At 41.5% G+C, this 27191-nt stretch overlaps 2 protein-coding genes across 3 annotated transcripts in view; one reads left to right on the forward strand and one right to left on the reverse strand.

The window, feature by feature from the left end:
* Window positions 1-8829: 8829 nt before the first annotated feature.
* Trappc3l (trafficking protein particle complex subunit 3L) overlaps window positions 8830-27191 on the reverse strand; it is a 64595-nt gene continuing 46233 nt past the window's right edge. For both annotated transcript variants that reach the window (XM_076916503.1, XM_034524919.2), the window contains 2 exons: window positions 16172-16357; window positions 8830-14417 (listed from right to left, as the gene is read on the reverse strand). In XM_076916503.1, coding sequence (XP_076772618.1) covers window positions 14298-14417; window positions 16172-16357 — 306 coding nt within the window. In that variant the 3' untranslated portion in view covers window positions 8830-14297. The remainder of the gene's footprint in view (window positions 14418-16171; window positions 16358-27191) is intronic.
* Calhm5 (calcium homeostasis modulator family member 5) lies at window positions 18637-26525 on the forward strand. Its single transcript, XM_034524918.2, has 2 exons — window positions 18637-19322; window positions 23068-26525. Exons 1-2 carry the CDS (start codon window positions 18651-18653, stop codon window positions 23455-23457), a joined length of 1062 nt encoding a protein of 353 aa, XP_034380809.2. The 5' UTR covers window positions 18637-18650; the 3' UTR covers window positions 23458-26525.

Consider the following 27191-nt stretch of genomic DNA (forward strand, 5'->3'; position numbering starts at 1 on the left):
TGTCACATGGGCAATGAAGGTAAAACTGTAGCTGGATTCTGACCTTAGTATGGCTTGGTGTGGCTCTTCAGCTGTTTTCACTACTATCTCTCATAGCTTCCTTCTTAGACTTGTGTTTCTGTGAGCAGAGACCCGGGTGTTCTCTGTAACGTCCAATCTTTACATTTCATTCTGAAAAACAGTAGCTAAGGTAGCTAAGATAACTTTGAGTAAACATTATGTGACCAAGACACAATAGGATTATTATTTCCCAGTGGGTACATGATCATTGTCACACCAATCTTCAGAGCCTGGCCTCAAACAGACCACATCATGGACCCAAGAAACGTTTTCTGACTTGCTGTGTTGTTTGCTGGCTTAGCTAAGGAATCTTCGTTACTCTAACTTTATACTGTTTCTCCTAATCTTAGGAGAGATTCAGGAGAGAGATTATATGATTAAAACTTGCTGAAAGACAGATATATATCATAAGAGCTGGTTCTCCACTGTGATGAACACTAGGCAAGAAAACACAGTTCAGAAATCCCAGATTATTCGTTGTCTCTCTGCAGCCAAAGCCATGGCTACAAGTATCAGAGTTCCACGAACTGACTAACTTCAAGTCCCTAGGGAAACACCTGAAGATACAAGCACGTTCCTAATGTCTCTGGCTGAACAACCTGTGGACAATCCTGTTTTACAACATCCTACCTCTTATCTACCAGGTGACTTGTGGTAAATAATTCTGCAGACAACAAAGACAGAGAAATCCTCTTTCAGCCTCTACAGCGGCAGCTGATGTTAATTTTGTCAGCTACCAACTATGGCAATCTTTCTAAGTCATAGCTTCTGTTCCTTTGATGGAGAGATCCAAATTGTTGACCTCAACAAACCTAGAGGCTGAGCTGCTGCTGTTGGATTTCCAAAACAGGAAGCTGAATTTGTGCTTGTGGGCAAAAGAAGGCGGGGCTTGTAGGACTTGTCACTAATAAAGAATGTGCTGACTTTGTTCAGGATTTTATGGAAGTAGTAGATTTCAGGGCATTGTGCTGTAGAAGTGGGGTTTGCAAATTAATAGAATTTGAAGCAAGGAAGTTCAGCTATTGGCTGATGAGCCAACGTTCAGAACTGTGAGGCTTTCTCTGGACTGAGGATTTCAGAAGTGTGAGTTGTTGACTGGTTAGCATTCAGAAACAACTGCTTAAGCAAAAATGGGGCAGGTTTCCATTTATCTGAAGTTTTGCTTCCTGCTGCTGGATAAACACTGTCCAGCAGCAATTTAGGGGAGGAAAGGAATTACTTGGCTTACATTCCTACATCACAATCCATCATAAAGGGAAGTCAGGACAGAAGCTTCAGGCCAGAGCTGATGTAGAAACCATACAGAAATGCTGCTTAATGGTTCGCTTCCTCTGACTTGCTCAGCTTGTTTTATTGCCTAGGGATTCCACTACCCGTGATGAGCTGGGTCCACCTAAGTCATTAAAGGAATTAGAGCAATTCCTAAAGTGAGGTTCCCTACTCAGATGACTTTAATTTATGGCAAGTTGCCTTTGAAATTGACTATTACATGTGGCTTCTTGATTAGAGCTTCAGTACTAACAGCACTTTTTCCCCCTTTGAGCCAGGATTTCTCTGTGTAGACTCAGCTGTCCTGGAACTCCCTCTGTGGACCAGACTGGCATAGAACTCAAACTTAGAGATCCTCCTGCTTCTGCTTCCCAAGGGTTGGTATTAAAGGCTTGCAACCACCATGAGTTCCTAACAGCAGTTTCTGTGATGAATGTTTTTTCCTCCAATAGAAGCTAGGCATTTTGGTCTCTTTCTTTCTCCTTTCTCTCACCCAAGTGGAGAGATTGTATCTGCATATGCTCAAGGCTGATGTAAGTCTTTGTTTTTGTAAACAGAGTTAAAGCCTTTGTAGTGAAGTATTTTAAATCCACCCCCTGCCACCCATCCTCCCTTCTTCTCTGCCTTTGCTTTTCTTTCCAGTTGTCTCAAAACTGATCTCTGGTTTAATCATGAAATCTGGTTATTTTTCCACATTTGTTATCATCACCAGAATGTGAGGTTTGGTCACACTTCTCTATTCAATTGATTCTGTTTTCTCTCATTACTTTGATGCCAATTCTTGAATTAGATGTTTACCCGTGGGCTGGAGAGATGGCTCAGGGGTTAAAGGTTAGGCTCACAACCAAAAATAAATGTTTACCTACTTTGATGTTTAACACTGTAATATTGTAGGATTTAGAATCACCATGGAAACAAATCTCAGGATACAAGAGAGTTTCTACAACTGGCTTAACTGAGCCGGAAACTTTGATGGTGTTACCTTTGCATGAGCTGAGAGTGAAAAAGAAAAGGAAAGGTGAGCTGGGTGCCAGCACTCACCATCTCTGCTTCCTGAATGGACAAACAATATAATCAGCTTCCTTGCTTTTAATGCCCAACTTCCTGGCATCCTGGACTGTACATTTGAGCTGACAGCCAAACCAACCTTTTCCTTCCTTAACTCGCTTCTGTTAGGTATTTTATCATAGCAACATCCAATGCATCTATCTATAAGGCTCTTGTTTGAATAACGGAAGCTGGCAGAAGAGATGGGATTTCTGGTCTGTGGATGAGGTTGTTATCGACTATGGTGATGCAAACAGCACAGGCATCATATTTGCAATGGGTATCCTCAATGTTAAGTTCCTTGGAGATAACATACAGGGCTAAGAGGACACCTGCACACACAGTAGGTTATGTTGCTGCAGAGGACATTAAGCTTGAGGTGCTGCTATCATTTTACAGGAGGGGGCTGGCATCTCATCTGAGAAGAAGCCATTGCTTTATCAACCAAGGTTGCTAGGCATAAATGCAATTCTGGAAAATGGAAGGATAAACATTCCCTAATGCCCGAAATACTTGGCAACTTCTGGAGAGCCCTGAAACACTTTTTAAAAACCTGATTACTAAAAGAATTAATGGCCATTATGGTGTCCATCTGGCTAAAGCTTCAGCAAAGGCTAACAAGATTTTGAGTCCATGAGTCCTAACAAGATGGAATTCAGAAGGTCCTTGAAACTCCTTGTCAACTGCCAACTTAAGTCTAATAAAGCTTCTCTTTCCCCATACCTGACTCTTCCTCTTCTCTTCCCTCCCCTCTCCTGTCTCCCTCCTTACTCTCCCTCTACTTGTACTTACCTTCCTTTTTGCTAGAATTTCTTCCCAGGAGGGAGATGTAAACACATCTTTTTCCTAAGGTCACAGTGGCTAACTGAGGCACAATCTCATCAAAAATCACTCCAGGGAAGTAGTGAATGTATTGGGCTTTCTTACAGAGCATAACTGAGGGGATACTTACAGGGGTGTGGTTACTCCTCCCCAAACCAGCAATGCCTGGAAAGTCTTACCCAGTAGACATAGGACTTCCTTATAATCTGCATACATTAATTCATCACTTTTCTCTAGCATTTGTGTGTGTGTGTGTGTGTGTATGTGTGTGCGTATGTGTGTTCTAAGCTCCCACCCCAGGTTACAGCAGCAGCAGAGCTGCCAGTTGGTAGGGAGCACTAAATGCTCAGATACTTGGGGAGGTGAGGAAGGCATGGAGCAGGAAGGGAGTCTCATCTCATAGCCACCACGTGTCTAGGCTTCTTCAAAAATACTCAGAAAAAAAAAAAAAAAAAAAAAAAAAAGGCAGTGCATGAAATCAAACCCAGATGTGTTTCCTTTTAAAAATCAAAACAACCCTAAGTTCTTGCTGGGTTTTTAGCTCTGCTCAGGACGTTTGATGGGGCAACTGTTCTTCATGTGCAAACTCGGAGGGCAGACTCTAATGAGGTCATGGTTCCTTTTAACTTTTCAGTCTGCTTGCCACTGATCATATCAGCAAGATTCCACAATCTTTCCAGGCTCACTGGCACATGCATCCCGACTAGCAGCTGCATACTTCTGGCAGAAGTTGTGAAGCTGTTTAAACAGTTTTATTTCTTAAATTCTTGAGCCTCAGTATTCCTGTTCCTATCTGAGATCTTACACACTGACATTCTCTTTCTCCCTCACTCTGCCCTTGCCCTCTTGGAGCCAGGCCACAAGTGTGGTCTCCATGATCCCCTGTAACTGTGCCTTAATAAACAATTGCCCTTTCTGTGCAAAAACAAAAAACAAAAACAAAACCTAAAAATAAAAAAGAAATGATTCCTGCTAATGACAGGCCATCAAAAGAGGAGCTTCCAATTAAAATTGTTGCTTGCAAGGATATATTCAGTGACAACAAAATAAAACTAATAATGTCACCACTTTTCTGGTGGCATGAGATAAGCAGAGACCAGGAGAGAAGAAATGGAGGTATGACCTGGAGATGCTGCCGTGAACATAGTAGGTGCCTATTGTCCCAGCAGACCTGAGGAGCCTGAAAGCCAAGCCAGAGTCACCAGATGAGCTGTGTGACTTCACCACGGAGTCTGCAAATCTGCTCAGAAGTGAACAACATCCGGTCTCTAGCAATGCCCCCCCTCCACCCCCTCCCACGACCAACTGCCATTTCAGAAACTGTCACCAATTACTTGTCACCACTCCACTCAGTAAACAGCCGCTTCCTCACTTCCTAGCAGAGGGTGGGAGCCTTAATGGTTAGGTTAGGTGTTTAGAAAAGATTTCTAACTGAGGAGTAGCAGGAATAGTTGAAAGTACAGACAGAACAGTGAGTAAATGAAAATTAAGTTGAAATGTATCCACTGAGGTGGACTCTGGTTTTCCCCCCTCACCATGCTCTACCTAGGCAATTTGTCAGAAGAGTCATTTCTAGCTTGATTGACCAAACGAAAACATTTTAATAAAAATGACCCAGTATGAGGTTCATATTTACTTATGTTGAAATACATAATATATAGCACCCACCAAACTTCTGAGTTTATTCAGTATAGCTAGATAGCTGGACTATTTAGGTGGCTCAACAGGAAAGGGTTGCTGTAGGTTTGCTGTCAAATCTGGCAACCTGAGTTTGATATCTGGGTCTTCATGTGGTGGAAAGACAAACTAAGTACTGAAGTCTGCCTTCTGACCTCCACATGTGTGCGGTGACACCTGCTCGTGTGCACAGGCATATAAATGCACGCACATACAAGCACCCGCAATAAATTAATGTTATTTAAAAAGGTAAATTAGTAAGTGGATAACCAAGAAATTCAAGAGAATTGAGAAAAGACAGATACAAAAGCAAACAGGAAAAAGAGTACTGGAAAAAACACAGACTACCTGTTTTTGTTTTTGTTTTTAAAAAACAACAACAACAACAAAACTTTTTAAAGCCAGATGGTGGTGGGACACACCTTAACCTCAATAGCATGCTGCCCTGAACGACTCTGTTAAAATGAAGAGGAAATGGTAAAAGAGAAGACAAGCTCTTCAAACCCCTGCTCTGATAGAGGAGATAGGACTAGCAACTTCCCCTGTGTATGTGGTGGAGGTGGGGATTATGTGTGAGAAAAAACTCATGTTTCCTATGTAGTAGTTGAAAAAAAGTGCCTCTCACAGAAATACCAATGAAAGACAAATATGGGTGTGTTTTTTTTCCAGAAACATCATAAACAACAGGAGAATCGGCTTAATACAGTAGACAGGAGCTGCTGGAACCCCACAGGGAACCATAGTGGGGGTGGCAGTCATGGAGATCAAGGTTAGAAGTAGGCACATGACTTATATGGTCTTTAAACTGCTTTTATAAATTAATTTTAAAGAGAAAAAAGATAAGAAAAGAAAAGGGAAAAGAAAGAAGCATGATTCTTTGTAAAATACCCACTGAAACATATAAAAGACTCTGGAAGGATATAAGTGCTACTATCACTACTTGACATCTCCTGTAATGGCCAATACTCTTCAAGAGGCTTTCAGATATGGTCAGCATATCTATAGATCAGACAGTTGCCTCAGTTTAAGATTCCCCATGTACTTCTGGATGAAAACTTATGGGGTGATTTTGTAACCAGTTTGAGCCGTTTGTGGTGGTGATTTCCTCTGGATTTAAGCTGCAAAAACCTATTCAGTTGTTGAATAGATTTCTCCTTGTTGTGGGTTTTCTTTCTCTTCATAATGCCACTCAAAAACCTTAAAGCAGAAGCTAGTGTTGACAGACTATTCACTGCATGGCCACAGTGTAGGTGTCAGGAAAGGCTAAAGATGCAATGGATAAAAAGCAAACACAGGTACAAGTCAGAGAGACTATTCATTCTGAGGGGCAGCATCACATGGCATGGATTAAGGCAAGACATACAATGACTAAGAAGGAGGAGAAGGGCAGAGAGGGAAGGCATGAGAACACCAGTGCAGACTATATCCCTGGGTTCCTGCAAGCTTGAATGCTTACTGGATATCCAGGAGCATCTCACAGGATGTGAAATGGCACAGAGGTTGGAACAGCTGCCTGCATTCAGGATTCAACTTCTCTTGGTCTCGCAGAGCCACTGGGAAGAGAACTAGAGAGAAAGGCAAGGAGCAGAGAGCTTCATTTTTCACATGAGGGAGTAATACAACCCTGAGGACAATGAAGGAGCAGTGGAGAAGCTGCTGATACTGTCAGATAAGCCAGATATAGGGGGATATTTTTTTTTTAAACTCAGTGACTATTACCTAAACACAGAACAAAATAGAACACTGTAATTAACCCACCATAAACATATAACATTGTTAGAATGTCTAGACATTATTTAGTATTTTTCAACAAGGACTTTTAAGGGTGAGATTTGAGAATAAACAAGAGCAAAGCGATAATAATGATGATAACAATAAATCCAACCTCCAAATATAATGAAATCTTGTATCTACATGTCAGCTTCAACAAAGATTGGTACAGTGTCTTATCTGTGGTGACACTGTTTCCTTTGCTACTAGATTTTCTTTAAGCATGTCTTCAGAATAATTTCACCTGTGCGTGTATACATATATGTGCTTGGATAGTATATATTCAAAGAAAAGACACTGAGGGTCACGCCCCCATCACTGAACCTGAGAAACAGCAATTCTCCAACATCCTAAAACAGACAGCATTCACTCGCACACATGCCATAAAGGTATCAGATGCATGGTGATTCATATAAAGCCTGTATATTAAAAGCCCAGAATACTCCTTAAATTTCTTCTTGTTTATTTAACCAACTCTCTATTGTGGATACGTAACACATTATTTTTAAATTTTTATGTTGTGGTAAAATTTCTATAACATAATATTTATACTCCACCATCTTTAGGAATGCATTTTAATAGAAGTATGTTCATTCACAGTGCTGTGAACATTCCCGTGGTGCAGCTCCTTCTAATGTCCTCAGGGTTCATCCATGTGCTAGCATGTGCCAGAATGCCCTTCCTTTCACATTGAGCGAAAGTTCCCTGTAGATAAGTATATATATATATATATATATATATATATATATATATATATATATATATATATCTTTAACACTCACCTTTGATGGGCAATTGGACCGCCTTCACATTTTGGCTATTACAAACAATGCTGCTATGAACATGGGTGCACAGAGATCATTTCAAGACTGTTTCCAATTATCTTTATATTTAACCAGAAATGAAAAAGACGGATAAAAAGGCAATTCTACTGCTGCTGTGTACTTCAGAAAATTCACCATTTACATTCTTACCAAAGGCTAACAGGACCCAATATCTTTACATTCTCACCCAAACTGGTTACTGGTTGTTTTTTGTTTGTTTGTTTGTTTGTTTGTTTTGTATGTGTGCATGTATGTGGTGTCTGTATGTGTGGTTCCTGCATGTCTGCCACAGCTCAGCCAGATGGAACCGCGGCTCAGAGTGGCAGAAGCACAGGAATTTGACCGAGTCCCTTCCACACGGTGCTGGCAGGTGCTGCGGGGACCCTGGGTGTGGGGCAAACTCAGTGTGAAGTCCCACGGGGGTAGGGCTCTTGAATGGACCCACAGGCTGGTGGTCTCCATTCTTGGGCTCCCAGACGCCGTGGAAGAATAGAGATGTGGGGGCATATGGGGCTGCCGAGAGGAATGAGGTGGGGGATAAGAAGCCCCGACAGTGCTCCTAGGGAAAGAGACTCTTTGTTACTGTACTCGCTTGGCTGGATCACCGTCTGCTCGGCTAGTTTGCTTGAAGAGGCGGCCTCCACAGCGGGATCACATAGAAGCTCTTGATGGGAGATTAGCCGGAGGCTCAATACTCAGAGGGCCCCTCCATGGTTTTCCACGGCAAGCCCCAAAGACACAAGGAATTCCATGGTTTTATAAAGCTTTATTGTCATGGTGGATGGTAGATGGATCTTGCTGCACCCCCACAGCCCCCAGGGCGGGCCTTTGGTTAAATACTATTTGTAAGGAGGAGGGTCTGGGAAGGAATGCTTAATTGGCTACACCCTCTGGCCTTTAGGTATCTCATTAATATGGAAATCTCTTGAGGCTGAGGCCTGTAGTCATGCCCTCTACCTGTGCTAGGTGACACAAACCTCTTTGGGAGGAGCTGCATTGCCCTACATGACTGAAAAGTGTGAACCAATGGAGGTCTTGGCCACGTGTCAGGACCTTGGGGTCTGGGAATGAGGCTGAACACCTGCTGTTGTCCTATTAGGGTCTGGGGTTTGAGGCCTGCACTCAACCAGGAACCAAGCTATTCTTTCATGGTCCCACATACATGTGTGAGGAAATGTATATGCTTGGATTCCATGCATGTGAGTGTGGAGGTCAAGATTGATACCTGGCATGTCCCTCCATCAGTGTCTGCCTTATGGGTGTCACCCCTACCCCCAAAAGTAAAATCTTCTATGTTTATAATACATACTTTTGTCTAGTTTATTTAGTTAACATAAAAATCATCACATCATGCAATAAATTAGACATTATTCATTATTTTAATAGTGGTATAATACTCCATTTTGTACCTTTTTAACATATTGATAAACATTTGGCTCCTTGTATTTTTAATTAGTACAAACGGATAGTCACGTGCATACATCTACATTAATATTTTTGCCGTTTCTTTATGATTTCTTCACTCTCCTGTGAATGAATGTGAAGAAAAATACAAATGTCTTAGTTTTCCAAAATTATTTAATACATTTCTGTGAAAGACATCTTTACAAAGCACAAACTTGGTATAGTGGACCACACATTTAACCCCAGCACTTAGGAGGCAGAGGCAGGCTGATTGATTGATCTCTGAGTTTGAGGCCAGCCTGGCTTACAGAGTGAGTTTGAGGACAGGATAGCCAGAGTTATATAGTGAGACCCTGTCTTTTAGAAACAACCAAATGAACAAACAAAGCCAGCAGACTATTAGCCCACCCATATAACATAGTTAACAAGATGATAGCCAGTTTGCAGAAAGACTGGGACTAGAGAGCCATTGCCCTAGTGATAGTGACCAACTTAAGTAGTGACTATATGCAGGAAGGACTTTCATGCATCAAAACAACCTTATCAATTAAAAAGCAAGATGCTTTTTATATAATCCTTAGTATCAGTTTTCATCCTAAACCTGTCTTTACAGTTTTCTCTACATAAAGTCTACTATCACAGAACTGGGAACAAGTTTCTAACTGTGTGGTCCCTCTACCTGTCTCCAAGCCAAGTTTGTGACAAATATTTTTGCCTTTCAAAGTTAGGTATCAGAAATATCATCAAGACTTGGATGAACCACGATAAATATGCTTAACTTTAGACTGCAGAGGACAAATCTTTGGTAGGAGATAGCTGGGTGAGGCATGCATAGACATAGCCTGGGTCTGGAGAATTTGCAGTCTTAGTAAAGAATTTTCCCTAGAGATGTCTACACCACAGCAACCAATTTGGGGACTTTGTCCCTCATCCATTCATTTTGATTTGAATGATTCCTGAGGGGCTCTACACAACAGGTGTTTAGAGAAACTTATAAGGCAATTTTCACCTGTTGGTTGGGTTAGAAAGAAGGTTGTTTTGAGCTGGAATTGAAGTGCAAAATAACCTAGGCAGCCATAGACAGTCACAGCTTAGTCATAGCTGCAGCTCAGGAGGTGACTTCTGACAGTTTAGGATAAGGATCTTCTTTCGGTTTTATCTATCTATCTATCTATCTATCTATCTATCTATCTATCTATCTATCTATCTAGTCCTGGCTTTCCTGGAACTCACTCTGTAGGTCAGGCTGGCCTTGAACTCAGATATCCTCCTGTCTCTTCCTCTCTTTCAGTTTTGAAGCATCTTGTAGTAGTAACAATTGTTACTGTGTTGGCTGGGCATGTAGCACAGTAGTAGAACTCTTGTCTAGCAAGTACAAGGCCCTGCCCTCCATCCTTAACATGGCCAGTAATAAAATTATAAACCAGTAATAAAATTCTCTTGAAGCTATTTTACTTCTTGGCTCCAGGTTTTTATACAGATTTCTCTGGAAATACTTTCCTTTTTTCCCCCCTTTCCCCCATCTCATCTCTTCTCTTCTCTTCTCTTCTCTTCTCTTCTCTTCTCTTCTCTTCTCTTCTCTTCTCTTCCTTCCTTCCTTCCTTCCTTCCCTCCCTCTCCCTCCCTCTCTTCTTTGTTTCTTTATTTCTTTGTTTCTTTCTTTCTTTCTTTCTTTCTTTCATATTTACAACTTTGGGACAATACCATTGTATGGTGTGGGAAGGAATCATCCTCTGAAAAGGCTAATGTGTTATTGGTTGAGCTTTCGTCTAGTGATCCTATTGTGAGGTGATTGCGTAATCGATATAGCCACATGTAAAGACCTTCTCATTACCCATTTCAACATTTTTTTTTCCTAGTCAAATTCTTTTGAGTCTTCTGTGGTGACAAACACCTTCAATGGTAACTTTACTTCATGCTCCTAGGACTCCTCCTTCTACACTTCTGACTGGAACCTTAGCTTTTTGAGGGTCATTCTTGCCTCCCTGCCTCTTGAGTAGTGGTGAATTTAATGAGGAAAGATGAGGCTGAGTTTTAAGGAAAACAAGAAACTGTCCCATGATATCTATTTCTTAACTTTTTTATGGAAGGCCTTGGAATTTTTTACTTGGTTTGGACTCTCTTTTTCATTTGATGTGGATTCCATATGCAAAGCAGCCCAGCTGCCCGGTGTGTGCTACCCATGAGAGAACACTTTTTATATTCAAATATTTGAAAAATAAAATTTTGTTTCTGACTGCTGTGGCAGTGGCTCTCTTAAGGTGACACATGTTGACTGCATGAAAACTGAGTTTCTCCTCAGATCACAGAGTTTTAGTGGATGTGTCGCATCCCTTTACTGTTACCAGGTTTTTTCCATAGATACTCTTGGTTGACTATTGATCATGTTCAGCTAAAATTGGAAAGTTTATAGACAGAGAAGCTGCAGCAACTAGGCAGATATTTTTTAAACAAAATATGGGAGCTAGAGAGATGTTTCAGTGCATAAAGTATTTGCTGGATAAGTAGAAAAACAGAAGTTTGAATCCCCAGAACCCACATAACTACTGGATAGGCATGGAGGCCTGGCTATGATTCCAACACTCAGAAAGCAGAGGCAGAACCGGCTGGCTAGACAGTTTAGCATCCTTAAGTTCTGGTTCAGTTGAGAGTTTCTGCTTCAGTGGATAAGGTAGGAAGTGACCAGCAAGGACTCCAGATATCAACATTAGGTGCACGTGCACACACACACACACACACACACACACACACACACACACACACACACTGTATACCACATGCAGAGACACATAAGAAGAGAAGCATATACACGAAATAAGTAAGGTTGTCTCCTTAAATGTTTTTAGGTCTCTTGCTGTGCTAAGTTCCATGGCAGAGAAAATGACTCAATCACTGGCTCCTTCAGTATTGTTGAAAAGGTGCTAACTAGCTTCCACAGCTCGGTGAGGAAATATCATGACTACCCAGGATCTACCATCACAGCTGAATTTCCCCTTTTAATAGTGAATAATAGCTATACTTAACATTAGTACATTAGTAAATATTTAACAGATTTTGTTGTTGGTGTTGATAAAAAATAGCAGATATTTGGTGAGCCAGTCTCTTTGATTGCAAAGTCTTCACTATTTTTCCATTTTATCTACTTGTTTTTCCACATTTCTACTTGACCCTTGGTAATCAAGTCAACAGGGAACTTTCCACTCATTCCCAACAGCCTAACTGCTGATGGGGTCCAGACTTCCAATAACTAATGCAGGAAACTCAAGGAGACAAGAAATTAGAGCCTCAAGTGTAAACAGGCTCACTGAGAAAGAGCTCAGACGGCAACCTGGGGTCAGCTGAACAGCGTCCATCTCAAACTCTTTTTTTTTTTTTGCCTTTGGCTTTGCAAAGATGATAAATAAGTGTTAGGTTTCAAACTTGGGACAAATGGCTGCAATGCCTATTTAACAGTAATTGAACTTAGTAGCTGCCAGGTTCTCTCAGTCCCTACCTGATACAGGGCCGTCCTGGCTGGCATCTCCCACCCTACCACAAAGAATACCAAAACAGGGGCTGGGCTGCTATTCCCTATATAATCCCACTATTTTGGTTACCTGGGCCCTTTCATCTACTCTTTTAAGGCCTCCTAGCTGTTGAACCTGGTTCACCCCTCTCTCTTTCCCCTTCCCCCCCCTCCTTTCTTCACATGGTTCAGAGTCATGCCCACTCTGTGCTCTCCCAGATGGCCCTGCCTCTGGCTATGCTCTCCTACATGTCTATAATAAACTTTCTCCTCCACCATACCTATGAACAGGAATATCTTTTCCTTTTTATTTCTTTTTCCCCCTCAGATAAGAATCTGTTTTGATAAATATTCGTGCGCCAGGCTGAAGGGTTTTTGTGAAGTAGAATTATAATAAAACCCTGTTGCTGTGCCAAATAACAGCAAACCCTGTTGCCCTTTCCCCAAAAAGATGGTACTTCCCACAAGGATGAGAAGACGCTCTGAGACATGGGCCACTGGTGCCACTGTCATTTATTGCTTCTCTGGGTCACCTCAATGATAGTGAGGACAACTTGGCAAGGACCACTCTGTTGTTTGCTGGCTTTCCAGATCAGCAATGTTCCTGGGAATATCAGGCAACGCTGCTTTCAGGGTGGTGGGTTAGGTGGCTACTGGCAAGACAGGAAAGAAGGCAGAGGCTAACAGGGGCACCCTACAAGAACCAGAACATATTCAAGAGCGCAAGGGCATGCTGGTTCAGGTGCAAGACACTTGCATTTGATCTCCAAGGGTTCCACCAGTCAAAAGTCATGAGCACTAATGATACTTCGTTGATACTAGCCATCTCCAAATTAAAGAAATTAAAGTGTAAAGTTAAATGAATTAAATTAAATATAATTTTTAATGCTTCAGAATTGGCGTCCAGATAGATAACTGGGTTCTCTGTTATAAGAGAGTAGTTGAAGTCATTAAGCTACAGCAGGACTTTCATGGACCCGCCAGCGATATAGTGACACAGAGCGTGTTTATTATTTTATAGTTTAGGCCTTTTAGCTAGGGCAGTCTCCTAGATAACTCTAAACGTAACCTGACTAACTAGCCTACCACATGCCACAAGGCAGGAAGCTTTCTGCTCCTCTCTGGTCTGGCTTTTCACCTGAGTCGATTGGCTAAATCTCTGTGCCTCTTATCTTCTCCCGGCATTCCCTTCTCTGAAGTTCCGCCCTCCACCTCTGGCTCAGCTATTGGCTGCCAGATATTTACTATAGCCAATCAGTAGTAAGACAATCTCTGATAAATTCTAGATTGCTTTAGGCAAATGAGGAAGAAAATATTTACAAAAATAGGAAACCTGGAAACAGGCCATAGAAATGGTGACACCAGAATCCCGGCAGCATTTAGATCTATGCCAGTACAGAATTAACAATACAGACACACCTTCACACAATATACCCCAACAATTAGCCAAGACAATAAGTGAGAGAAATCACGTTCATAATTAATAAAGTCTATGAGAAATGTTGCAAATATATCTGTTATATACCATCTCTAGACTCTGTCTCTCTCTAATGCTGTATTTTTTTCTATTGAAAAGAGCCATGGCCCTAACGGCTTATGTAGGTTCTTGTTCTCTCTCTCTCTCTCTCTCTCTCTCTCTCTCTCTCTCTCTCTCTCTCTCTCTCTCTCTCTCTCTCTCTCTCATATTGCCACAGATATTTGAATGGCTAGACTGGCTAAGGATGTATTGAACATGTAGGTGGAATTCATGCTTACTGTTTTATAAGAAGTTACCTGTATCTGAAATCGCTAAAAGTGTGGTACACAGCAAGATTTATAAGCCTGTCAAAGCCCATGCTGTCAGGCAATGCTACCTCTGTGGCTGTGTGTTTAGTTAATACTGGACAGCCAGCTACCAGCGGCTCTCTGCATGCTAGTCTTCATTTTTTCCGTCTATATTTTTTCTCGTCCAGCTTTTTCAGAAATGTTATTCCGATTTCTGTCACACTGTCGCCTTTTAGTCTGTCTTGCAAGAATGTAACGTCAGCAGCCAAATGAACCTAGCAAAGAAAAAAGAAAAAAAAATTAAGCTTGTGTTATTTAAAGAAACAAATTTTTACGTTTTATTTTTTTCATCTTTCTTTTTTGATAAGAAACATTTGTGTTATGAATAAAGAACCTTGGATTGTGCTCTTCATCCAGACAAAGCCTGGCCAAATGTCATCAAACTGGTGAGTCTGGCCAAAAGTCATCAAAATGGTATGGGCACTGAAAGAAGAATGAGGGGGTCTAGGAGTGGCTCAGACTTGTTTACCCATCTCAGGAAGAATACAAGTTCCTGACTCATAGATAGACTTCACTCTGGGTAGTTGGCCAAGTGAAACTTCAGAGAAGTGAGTCCTTATAGGATTCCTCTCAAGCTGATTTGCCATAAGGCATTCTGTCATTAGCTAAACAATATAATCGCTTATTCTAACAACATTTAGAAATTGCCTATGGCTTTGAGAGCTTTGAAAAATACTGACTAAATACATTATAAATATAAAATTAGATATTGAGTTACAGACATGAATATTTGATGGCTAGGGCTTCTTTTCAACTTGAAAGCATTTCCCACTTCCCAAACAATAAAGTAAGCCCAAGGGCTTCTCTATTTATTAAAATGTGTTCATGTAAAAGCAGCATGATATTGCTGACCTATTTTCAATAGAGCATCTGATCAGAGTTATTTTTAGTCATTGGGATAAAGAAGATAAATGAGTGAGGTAGCCAGTGGAAGAAAGTAGTAAGTGAAACACTCCTGGGTCTAGCAGGCAATTAATTAATATTTATCGAACCTTACCTGACACACTCATCCCAGATAAAGAACTACTAGGCAATGAGCCTGGATTTTCTAAACCACAGGCCTCCAAGTGTCAGATTATCTGGTTCACAAAGAGTGTAAAGCCTTGTCACTCACCATTCAATAAAAGAGAGTAGATTCTACTTCGAAATACAGGGCCTATAATTAATCTCTGAATTTTATTCCATATGTTTTTTTATGTCTTAGAAAACATAACAAAAAATCCATTAAAGAAACACAAAGACCACACTGAAGTTCATTGGACATGTGATATCACATGACTTCTGACATTTGTGGTCAGCTTGAATGGTTAACAATTACCCATGAATGCTGGACACTTCTTTATTCTATCTTCTGTTTTAGATGGATGGTACCCCTTTCAGTGTAACCTTCCCAGAATTGTCTTACTTTTTCTTACTGTCTACTGATGCAGAGCAAATCTAACACAGTCTAGGGTATATTAGGGAGGGTCTGCAAGGAAAACACATGAGATTTATTATCTCGATTGTTTTATACTTTGGGGATATCAGTTACATAATCCCTTCATTAATTTCTACAAATAAAATTAGATGTATGGCTCATTATGGAGCAGGTGAACAAAAGACTGAAGTTAGGTTGTTCAGCTAAATAGCATGTACTGAGATATCTCCCAGATTTCTTTTCTTTCTTTTTTTTGTTTTTTTGTTTTTTTTTCTGGCAAACTCCTCAGTCTTCCATTTCATTTAAAAAACTTTAATACAGGACCTTACTGAATTGCCTGGGATAAGGCTGAATTAGATTTCTATAGCACAGACTTGACCTTGAATTTAAATCCTGACCCTCCTACCTTACCTCCCAAGTTGCTGAGATCACAGGCGTGTACTTGGTCTAAGATTTTCCATCCTAGAGACTGTGCATTCACTTGAAGTTGTTACATGTTGAGGACAACCCCAGATGGCTAACATGCAAGAGAAGATGAAACACATGCTTTACCATCTCCAGGGCCCCTCTGATGATCCCACAGAGTAAGTTGCAGTAGCACAGCGCAGACCGCCCAGCAGGCAGTTCTTCTACGAATTCTGCTAGAGGATTCTTGTGTAGAATCAGGGAAAATTCATTTCTGCTTGAATTGTGGCAGGCCACACTCGGTGTAATTCCCAAGTACATCTTGAAAGCAACCTGATAAACAAAGAGAAAATCATAGCACTTAGTCTCAACAGAAGCTTATTCAGACAAGCCAGTAGCCTATGCCAGGCATCACAGCAGTGCCAAGCTTGCCAAGCTGAGCAGGCAGTCAGGATGTCAAAGCTCACAGTTATCTTTGCAGTTTACTGGCCTTATACCATGTATGATGCCTAAATTATTTTTTATTTTTATAGAATATTCTAAATTGCTGGGTTTTATGGAACAATATGGTTTGTAAAACATTATTTATAGCCAGGCATGGGTAGCACATCCCAGCCCTCGGGAGGCAAAGGCAGGTAGATTTCTATGACTTTGAGGCCAGTCTGGTCAATAGAGTTCCAGGATAGTCAGGTCTGTTACACAGAGGAACCCTGTCTCAAAAACTAAACCAAACCAATCCAAACAGACAAACAAAATTATTTCCAATAATGCTCGTAGAAAACACATAGGCTTTAGGATGTTGAGAACCAAAAAGATCATTCGTCATCAACACGGCAGCATGGGATAGACTCCACTGATCATGGTAAAAACATAAAATTCAGATTAGACATGATCCTGGGCACATGTTTCACAACAGGGGATCACTGGTCTGAGGAGAGTATGCTTTGGGCAGATTAGGCACAAGAACATGTTTTTGGACACACAAAATTACCATAATCATACTGTAGATGTCAACTCTTCGAGGAGGAGCAAGGGAAAGTGGTGGGGACAACATGAATGTGTGAGAATTGAGTTGTCAAAGGGGCTGCTGTGGTTCAGGGCTCAAAGAACCCTACCACCTAGAAACCTTCACCTCCTTTACTCTCCCTTTTCTTTGTGCTGCCTTTGTTTTCAAGCTGTGCTTAAGCAGTTCAGGACTCATGTCGTTTTGAAACATTGTTTCACATTTGTTTGTTTGCTTGCCTGTGTATGTCTATGTGGAAGGCACTCGGTTAGAGGACAGCTATGAGCTGGGTCTTCCCTTGCACGGTATGGGTTCTGAAGATAGTACTCAGATGGTCAGGCTTAGTGAAAAGCACCGTTACCCATGCAGCCATCTCGCTGGTCCCCTTATTTCTTTTAAACCATAACTCCCACAAATGTGGAATCTGCTATTTAGAAAAGAAAGAACAACAGTGAAGACTGTAGTCTTTTAGTTCTTTGGCGCCTAATCCAAGGCACAAATCCTTTCACAAAACACCTAGGGCAAACTTCTCAAGCTTATTCACGAAATCCGACAACTGGACGTGTTGCCGTCATTCAAAGGTGTTAATTAACTTAATTTTTAAATTAGGAGCAGTACAGGAGAGAAATGGAAGAAAATTTCTTAAATTACTTATAATGTAAAGTACAAAAATGTTCATTCATGTGCTCATCGGTTGATTTAACAGACAGGAGGACTGCCCATCTCGCATGGTTCTACCACGGTGCAAATTCAGTAGCCGCCTGCAAATCAAACTTCCAAGTGAGTTTTCAATCTACGTGTGACACCATGTTCAGTCCCAGAAAACAAGAACCTGGAGTCGGCTAGCATTTGCTATGTGAACAAAGTGGGCTGTAGAGGCCCTTTAGACAGAAACATGTTTTGATATGAAACACCATGCCGACGGTGGTCAGTGATGGTTCATATGACCATGTGGTGGGCAGTTTGGAGCCTGGAAGATATCCTAATACAGATCTGACATCTGTTTTAGAAGGATTTTCTTTGTGACCACCCCTCCCACAAAAAAAAAAAAAAAAAAAAAAAGAAAGAAAAAGAAAAAAAGAGAAAAGAAAAAAGAAAGAAGAAAAAAGAAAAACAAAACCTATCATAATAAATAAAGAAGTTACATGAAGAGAAACGAGGGGCTTTCTTTTTCTCTAAAAGCCCGTGTAGTTATTAGACTTCCCATATAGATTTTAATAACTCCACCCCCTAAGCTATGTTTCAAGTCTCTAAATGAAGAAAGCTCTTTTAGGAAGCCAGAACCCCTGTCTACTAAATCTTAGGACACAGAACAAGAGCAGAAACCTACCATGGAGCAACGGGTCTGGAGATTGGCTTTGACTACCAGTCAGTGGCTGAAACACATTTCTGGAAGCACTGAGCCTCCCGCTGGAAAATTTGTATACTATACTATAATTTGTATGAGAATTTTCAGTTTGCAATCAAAAGTGCGTGCAAAGACTACTAAAAGGAACCTGCGTTTACTTTTCAGTGTTTTTAGCTACCCTCAAGTGTCAGCAACCACCAGTAGGAGGCGTTATCTGAACGTTGTTGGGAAATAAAGCATTCCTGGGGAATGACATTGTTTCCTTATCTGGCTGGATGCAGACAGAGGAGGATTGCTGTTTCGAAAGAGCCCCACCCTCACCCACAGCCACAGTTGCTGTGTTAAAACGAAGGCAAACGTCTTTCCCTCTTCCTCTCTCTGTGTGTGTGTGTGTATGTGTGTCCAACATGGATGCTTTTCAGAGCATTTTAAAATTCTTTCTTAACCAAAAAACTGCTATTGGCTACAGCTTCATGGCTTTGCTCACCGTGGGAAGCGAACGTCTCTTCTCCCTAGTGGCATTTAAGTGCCCCTGCAGCGTTGAGAATACTGCCTATGGGCTGGTTTTCCTCTTTGCCCCTGCTTGGGTGTTACTGATTCTTGGATTCTTTCTGAATAACAAGGCGTGGAGACTCTTCACTGGTTGCTGTATGAACCCCAAAAAAATCTTTTCCAGGAGACGCTGCTGCCGCTTCTTCTACGTCCTGGGCCACATCACACTGAGTTCACTGGTGGCCCCAGTGATGTGGCTCTCTGTGGCTTTGCTTAATGGGACGTTTTATGAATGTGCTATGAGTGGGACAAAAAGCACAAGTCTCCTGGAGATGATTTGCAAGGGCAAGCCCAAAGAGTGCTGGGAAGAACTGCACAAAGTCTCCTGTGGTAAAAGTAGCATGACAGCCATGGACAATGAAGAAGTGAGGCTGTCCCTGCAGGCCCAGTCTCAGGTAAGGACAAACATGCCTTTTGCTCTCGGTGTGAACTTCTCTGTCTTCCTTTCATCAGCCAGAGTCTGAGTCTTGCCAGGATATTTTGACACTAAGTGGAAATGGGAACATGATGTAGCATTAAGAGAATCTCAGGAAAAGCTTTTTAGGGACAAGATGGCTCAGTAAAACTGCTGATTGGATTGTGTAGTCTCCATTTCCAAAGAGAAAATATCCTCTGGGTTATGCATATGTAAATACTTAAGTGCTCAAAACTATCTCTCTGGGTTGACTCTGTAAATAATGCAGAACACAAAGTTATGCACTGAGCACTAACCCTGAGTTGTAATTAAGCATTACTGACTCCTATAAATTATTTATTTTCAAGCCGCTGTCAAAAAAAAAAAAAAAAAAAACAAAAAACCACAGATCAGATCACATCTTATTCATCCACTGAAATATAGCTGAGCCAAATCAGCGACCACTTTTCAAAGTAGCATGTGGCGTAACTAGCATAGAGAGTTCCTTGAGTAACCACAGTGGTAACTGGTATTTCTATGTATGAATGCTTGTCAGGATTGAGAGTTTCCCAAATAAATTGGGACTGAGCAGTCTCTAAATGGTCTTTGGTAAAGAGTGACCACATTCCCTGGGGAGTTTATGGCTTTTACTCTCTGTGCTGTGTGACTAAGGAAGTTCCCATACTACTTTAGAAGCTTGGAGTTTGGAGAACTGTTTTCCTTATGGGTTGTAATTTCCAGCTTCAACTAATCAATACAAGGAAGGAACTTGTTATCTTGCCAAGTATCTGAACAAAGATCCAGGTGCATAGTCCTGGCATAGCCTTGCATTGAAGCTGATTTCTTATTTCTGAGGCCAAAAATAGTAGGAATAAATCAACAAGACTCATCCTTTCTCAGGAATAGTGTTGGTTTCTGAATAAATGCACAGGCACACACTAATTTTACTTTTTTAGCAAGGACTTGCCCTTACAACAAACACATCAAAGTAAAGTTGGCTTCTACAACATAAGATGGTTACTAGTAAGGTTATATTCTTTGTAAACTAGTAAGACAAAGAATTTCCCTAAATAAACTCCTTTGTTTAATTCATAAAGCATAGGTTAGATTGAACGTGTCAGACTCCTCTGAGTGCCTTCCATCTTTTGTTGAAGGAAGGTATTCATTACTAATGTTATGATAGTGTGAATGACACATGGCTTACCTCTGTAGGCACTGGGCTCCATTCGGCCAGTGCCAACCCAGACACTCCTCCCTGTGTAAGCTCCTCTTTACATATAAGCTCAAAGAAAGCATGCACAGGGCATAGCTTAGATCGGACACAAAAGACCTGTTTGATACTCTAGTAGAATGAGAAGGACCTACAGGAGGATGCCCAGGAGACGTGGCTGAAGGGAGGTGTAGCAATAGCAGGTGCTAACCATGAGGTTCAGATGGCAGCAGGCATCACACAGTTCACAACAATAATTGGGCATGTGGGCGGAGGTGGAAAAGTGCATTCATTCACGGGTGGAGCAGAGCAACAAGAAACCCAGCTGGATGACTCTCTGCTCTTAGGAAGGTGGGATGGAGTAGTGGAAAGAGCTCAGTCATGGAGTCAGCTGGCATTGAATCCTGACGCTGCCACTCCCCAGCCCTGTGATATAGACCTCTGGACAATTTTCTCACACTAGGGGACAAAATACCTATTGTGGAAAGTTATTTAGAGATAATGGACATAAATAGTCATAAAGCTTTTAGAACGTTATTAAGTATTCCAAGGTGAGAAAACTGCCAGGATTTGGGGGAAGAGACAAATAGGACAGAATTAGGGGCTGGGATGGGCACAATCACCACATTCTAGCTGGGGTTCTAGGGGCTGTGAGTCTGAGAGGAAGATAAGACTCACCAGTCAGCATGCACTTCTTGTCAGCATTTTGCTGACAAGAACATGATATAGCTGTCTCCTTAGAGGTCTGCCAGAGACTGACACATTCAGAGGATGATGCACACAGCTAACCACTGATATGATCAAGGGTTTCCCATTGGAGAGGTTAGAGAGAAGACTGAAGGAGCAGAAAGGTTTAGTGACCCCATGAGGAGAGCAACAATACCAATCAACCAGAGCTCCCCAGGGTCTAAACCACCAGCCTGGGAGCACATAGGGAGGGACCCATGATTCCAGCGGTATATGTAGGGGAGGATGGCCTTGTCGGGCATAGGTGGGAGAGGAGATTCTTGGTCCCATGAAGAATGAACACAGAGTTGGGGGGGAATGTGAGAGTGGGGAGGGGGAGTGGGGGTAGGTAGGGGCACAGTCTCATAGAAGCATGAGGAGGGGGGATGGGATAGGAGGTTTCTGGGTGGTGGGGGGAAGTAGGGTAAGGGGATAAAATCTGAAATGTAAATATAATACCAAAGAAAAGAAAAGAAAAGACTCACCAGTCAGGTGAGAAAGAAAAGAACATGCAGCTGATCATATAGTTTCTAACTCATCAGGATCAGGTAGAGGAAAATGGGTCCAGTCATAGGGAAGAAGAAAGGGATGCTGAAAGAAGAAGGTCTGAGGGAGTCAACCACAAACCTACTGGTGACTGAAGAAGAGAAGGAGGACTCTCACACAGTAGTGACTGTGCCCCACTTGGTTATCATAGAACAGAAAGAGATGCTTGAAAACAGGTAGATATCAGGTAGAACTGATTAGCTTTTTGCCCAGCTTCCCCCCAAATACTCTGTAAAATGGCTAACTTTGATCGAATAATAGAGACTGAGGCACAAGCAGTATCCATGGTGAGGAGAAATTTGGGTGTTTGATCTGAAGAATGACATTTATGTAAAGACTGAGACCCTCTAGTATCCCTACTCCTGGGCCAGAGTTTGGGAACCACTGAGGTAAAGCTAAGGTTCAGATCTGAGTGGACCCATTTGCAGACCATTGTTTCTGTTCTCAACTAAGCTCACGAGCTAAGGGTCCTTTGAACTGAAATCAGAAGATGCTTTCAAAAAAATCTGTTAGTTACTTCAATATAAAATTAATTCAAATTATGAGAACTTAAACTGGAGCAACAAATTTAGAAGATATGTTAACTATAGACTTTTGATTTTAAAGTAAAAAAAAAAAGAGGAACATTCCTGTTTTAAAAAGAACTTGCTTTTTCTAATTTTAGAAAAAGAACAAATGATCCTTAAAGTTAGGAATGACCCCCATCCATTTCTTTCTCTCTCTCTCAAGCTTTAGATAGGCTTCAAATTCTTATAGCTTCAGCTTATTACTGCATTATGTCTTTTCTTTCTTTACTGTGAGCAATGTATTTTGGGATCCAGAGACTGGCTGCTGCTCTCTAAAAACAAAGTCACATGGAAAAAAATCACTCAGGGTGTACACACACTGATCAACACCTGGACACATGTCTAATAGATTGATCAGTCATTCAAATGACCACCATGACTCATTAAAAAGACTTCTTTTTTCTACTAAGCTATCTTGATGTGCTTTAATAGTAAGTTATTGAACAGTCATTCTTCCCATTTGTCAGCCTTCCAGGCTTTCCTTTGCATAGCAACAATGTTGAGTAGAAAAATGACTATTGAGTTGACTCTCAATTTTGACTGTCAAAAAGCATTTAAAGTTAAGATGAGTAATTTCAAATGCGATGGTAGTAATGACTGTGGTATTAATGTAGTTATATACTGTCCTGTAATGTCATCCACCTCCCTGAGATGCCATTTTCCTTTTCTGTGTCCTCAATATTTCTTTTGCTCTTAAGATTCTAGGATGGTGCCTGATTTGCTCAGCATCCTTCTTCTCCCTTGTGACCACTTGTTATGCACGATGCAGATCTAAAGTCAGCTATCTGCAGCTGAATTTTTGGAAGACGTATGCACAAAGGGAGAAGGAGCAATTGGAAAACAAACTCCTGGAATGTGCCAACAAGCTGAGTGAGAGGAACCTCAAATGCTTTTTTGAAAAGAAGAAGCCAGATCCCTTTCCCATGCCCTCATTTAGTGCCTGGGAGGCTGCATCTGAACTACATTCTTTCCACCAAGACCGCGAGCACTATAGCACCCTCCACAAGGTGGTAGACGATGGTCTGGAACAAACCCCGGAAGAGGAAGAGACAACAATGATCCTTGTGGGCACCGCCCAGAGTTTGTGAATCATCCACTATCCCTGGCTCAGATATCTAGTGGTACACTCATTCTGAGTTGAGTCTTCTGCTGTTTCCATGACAACCGGAGCCTCTGCACTTTCTCACCATCAGAGCTCCTTTAGAAGATAGTAACACGGTGGGGAACTGTTCTGAAGCCTTGGAGAGCAATGTCTGGATGGGCTCAGACTGATGCAGAGTGATGGCGGACACTTTGAGCTGGTGGAGGCTTGTGCCCAGGAGGTCCAACTGTTGGTCCAAGCTCTAAGATTTTATAACTCAGCCCTCAGAGTCTGGCAAGATGGCCTGCCACTGTTAGCAAGCATCTGCCAGGGTATTCGGGGAGAGGTCTGTGCACAGTGGTATCCACACAGTGGCCATCAGAAACTGTTTCAGAAATAAATCCAACACCTTTTAAGTTGGAAGAAACTCTTCCACTTAATTAACATCCCTTTCAACCAAATACTTCCATTCCCAAGACTCACTAAACTGAAAGAATATAATGTCTGAAAGTCAGAGGTTCCTGAATTTCCCCCAATTTCTGAAAGTCTGCCGGGAGACAGGGCTGCCTCATGACTGCTGTGGGTAGTAGGCACTTATAGTTTCACAGGACAATTTCTCTACTCAAAAGACAATCACATAAGGCACACATACAAGACTGTATTGATATAAAGACAAATACATTAATATTGTATACTAAAGTAGTTTTTTTCAACAAAAAATCCATTTTTTATGGTTTTAAAATTGAAAATCACTTTTATGAGTCCCCACTAATATTTTTGGCCCATAGCATGGTGCCTGCTGTGTTGTGGGTAAGTCTTAGTTTCTTTGGGCTACTATAACAAAGGCCATAGACTGTGTAGCTTATAAACATTTGTTCACATAACTTGGGAGGCTAAAAGTTCTGAGGGCAGGGCTTACTGAGAGCTTTTCTTCAGGTTGCTGATTGCTGATGCCCGATTGTGAGTTGTGTGCAGAAAAGGGTAGATAAGCTTCTTGGGGCAACGTTGTTGAGGAAGCTCAGCCCATGCTGCAGGCTCTGCCCAAATGACCTAATGACCCTGCAGATGACTTAATGACATTACTTTCAAGGATAGGTTTCATTATGTGAATTTTAGAGGGATATAAGCATATTATAGCATACATTGGTAATGACTGAATAGAAGTCTTCAGAGACTGTCCACAGTAGTCCCAGCATAAAATTATGTTCCTTTCTTATACGTTTCAAAAATAATGTGTTACTCTTTACTATGTGATATTTAGTGTGTGTGTGTGTGTGTGTGTGTGTGAATTCTCATAAGTCTCTGGGTAGATCTGTACTTAAGGCACAGTATCCACATTTAGCGCTGTAGCTTACTCCTTATGTCACAAGCTCTTTGCATCCCCAGATTTAGGAAGCATTCATCTTGGCTCGTCATTAACAAAAAAGTTGATAAGATACTTCAGGAGAATCCAACAGGTTCAAGACCCCCAGAAAAGCTTAAGAGTGTGATTTATAATGATAAGTATGTTTTGCCTATCTTTGGAACAAAGCTTCAAGAACCCTTGTGTTCTTACCATTTGAAGTCATTATCTTTTACTAATGAGGTGACGACTCCTGTACAGCAAGAGATGGGTCTGGCTGCCATAAATGACCACTGGTAATTTCTGCCTCATCCCATAACTTCCAGAGAATAGACAAGGACTGAATACATGTTGATTTGATCTTGGCAGGAATGTCCAACCTTTTTGATATCATAACAATATGTTTGTCAAACATATGTTTGATATGTTGTCAGCTACAAAATTGATGCTACAGGACTGGCTGGACAATCAGGACACATAGACACACACACAGTCACAGATACACATACACATACACATACACTCCACACTCCACACTCATATCCATACACATATACACACACTATGCCCCCCACTCACACAACTCATATACACAGAGACACGCACAGACACACACATACACACTACACCACACACACACACACACACACACACTCATATATATAAACACTCCACACTCATACACATACACATGCACACATATAAGCACTCAGACATACTTATACACACACACATACACACACACACACACATACCATTTAAACATACCCATAAATACATACCACATACACACTCCTACACATACACATTGAAGGGACTCTGGCTTGCTTGAGAGTGGCAAGCATAGCACTGGCAGGCCTTTCTCCTCCTTTCCCTCTGCCTTGCTAAAAACCATATTACACTCCTAAAGCTGGCCACCGAGATCTGTTCCCTTATTTGGCCACTCCCGAGGTTGATTACCAAGGTCCAGCTATCAAAGCATTCAAGTACAGCAATCAAAAGCCCTCTTTGGGTGTCCTAATTAACATACCAATTAAAATGAAAATAAACTCTTCATCCTAACTGGGCTTTAACTGCCTTTACATTTATAAACTGCTATTTACCTATGTGCCATGTCTGCTTCCTCTCCATTCAGAGGCTGACCTTTGTCCTCATGGACAAATATTCCTGCTTCCTCTCCCTTGCTCCATTTCCCTTCTCCCTGGTCTGCTGTCTCTTGTCTTTGTCTCTTATTCCCTTCTGTCTTCTCTCTCTCTCTGGGACAAATAAATCTCCTTTGTTCTGGGAACTTGGGTGTCCTGAGCCAATACTAATCCTAACACACATAGTCTACATATTCACACACACACACACAAACACACACACACACACAAATACAAACACACACATTCACACATACACACACAGTCCATATACACATGCATACATACACACTTCACATACATGTAGTGAGCTGCTGTTTCAGTGGCTACACGTTTGCATTTCCAAGATTGGCCCTGGCCGCATGTTTCGCCAGATGTAAACATTTAGCTGCGCAGTTGCTAGGCAGATAGGCGTGCCTTAGCCACTGCCAATCCCGAGGCATATTGGGTGGTGAGCGAACAGCCAATCAAAAGTGAATACGTCACTCTGGACTGTACTTAAGCGGGACCCCTTCCTCAGCTCGACCCTTCCGCGTCTCTCCACGTTTCTCCACGTGGGTGATAAAGATTAAAAAGCCTCGTTTACAGTAACTACCTGATCTCTGCGTCTCGTGATTTCTTCGCGGACGCAAAGCTCTAGGGGGGGGGGCGCGTTAGACATACACACTCACACACATACATACATATATATATATTCACACACATACACACACATACAAAATGTAATGTAAATCCAAACACATAACAATAAGTATAGCACTTCCTGAGTCTTGTGGGCTATTCTAGTAAATAAAGTGACAAGAAGAAAGGGTCAGGAGAACCTTTAACTGGTATCTGCACCTGGCACAACTTGTAAGCAGCCTGGACGCCTTCTGCTTGTGACTTGTATCTAGAGTCAGGAAAAATTCTTGAGAAATGGGCTCTAAACCAGCTTGGGAGCCATGCTTAATTGCAGTTAATATTAGAAATTATTTAAATTATAGGACACTCAATTTAGATTGGAGAATATATCAGTTTGACAGGAAACACCCATGCTTGTAGGCTTGGAATAATACAGAAAGATAAACACAACATCCTTCAGGTTTCCAAAAAGCAGCACTAAGAGTGTGAGCTGGGGTTGGAAATAGAGGGTCGAGACAAGGCAGAGGCATCGAAATGAGGATAAATAAAACAGTAAACAATGAGAATCTCTCTGCAATCCCTTCATGACTATCTCTAGGTGTTTACTTAGACTTAGAAAGCAGATGGGACCCAGCC

This window comes from Arvicanthis niloticus, chromosome 20 (assembly GCF_011762505.2).
Source record: "Arvicanthis niloticus isolate mArvNil1 chromosome 20, mArvNil1.pat.X, whole genome shotgun sequence".
Taxonomy (NCBI): domain Eukaryota; kingdom Metazoa; phylum Chordata; class Mammalia; order Rodentia; family Muridae; genus Arvicanthis; species Arvicanthis niloticus.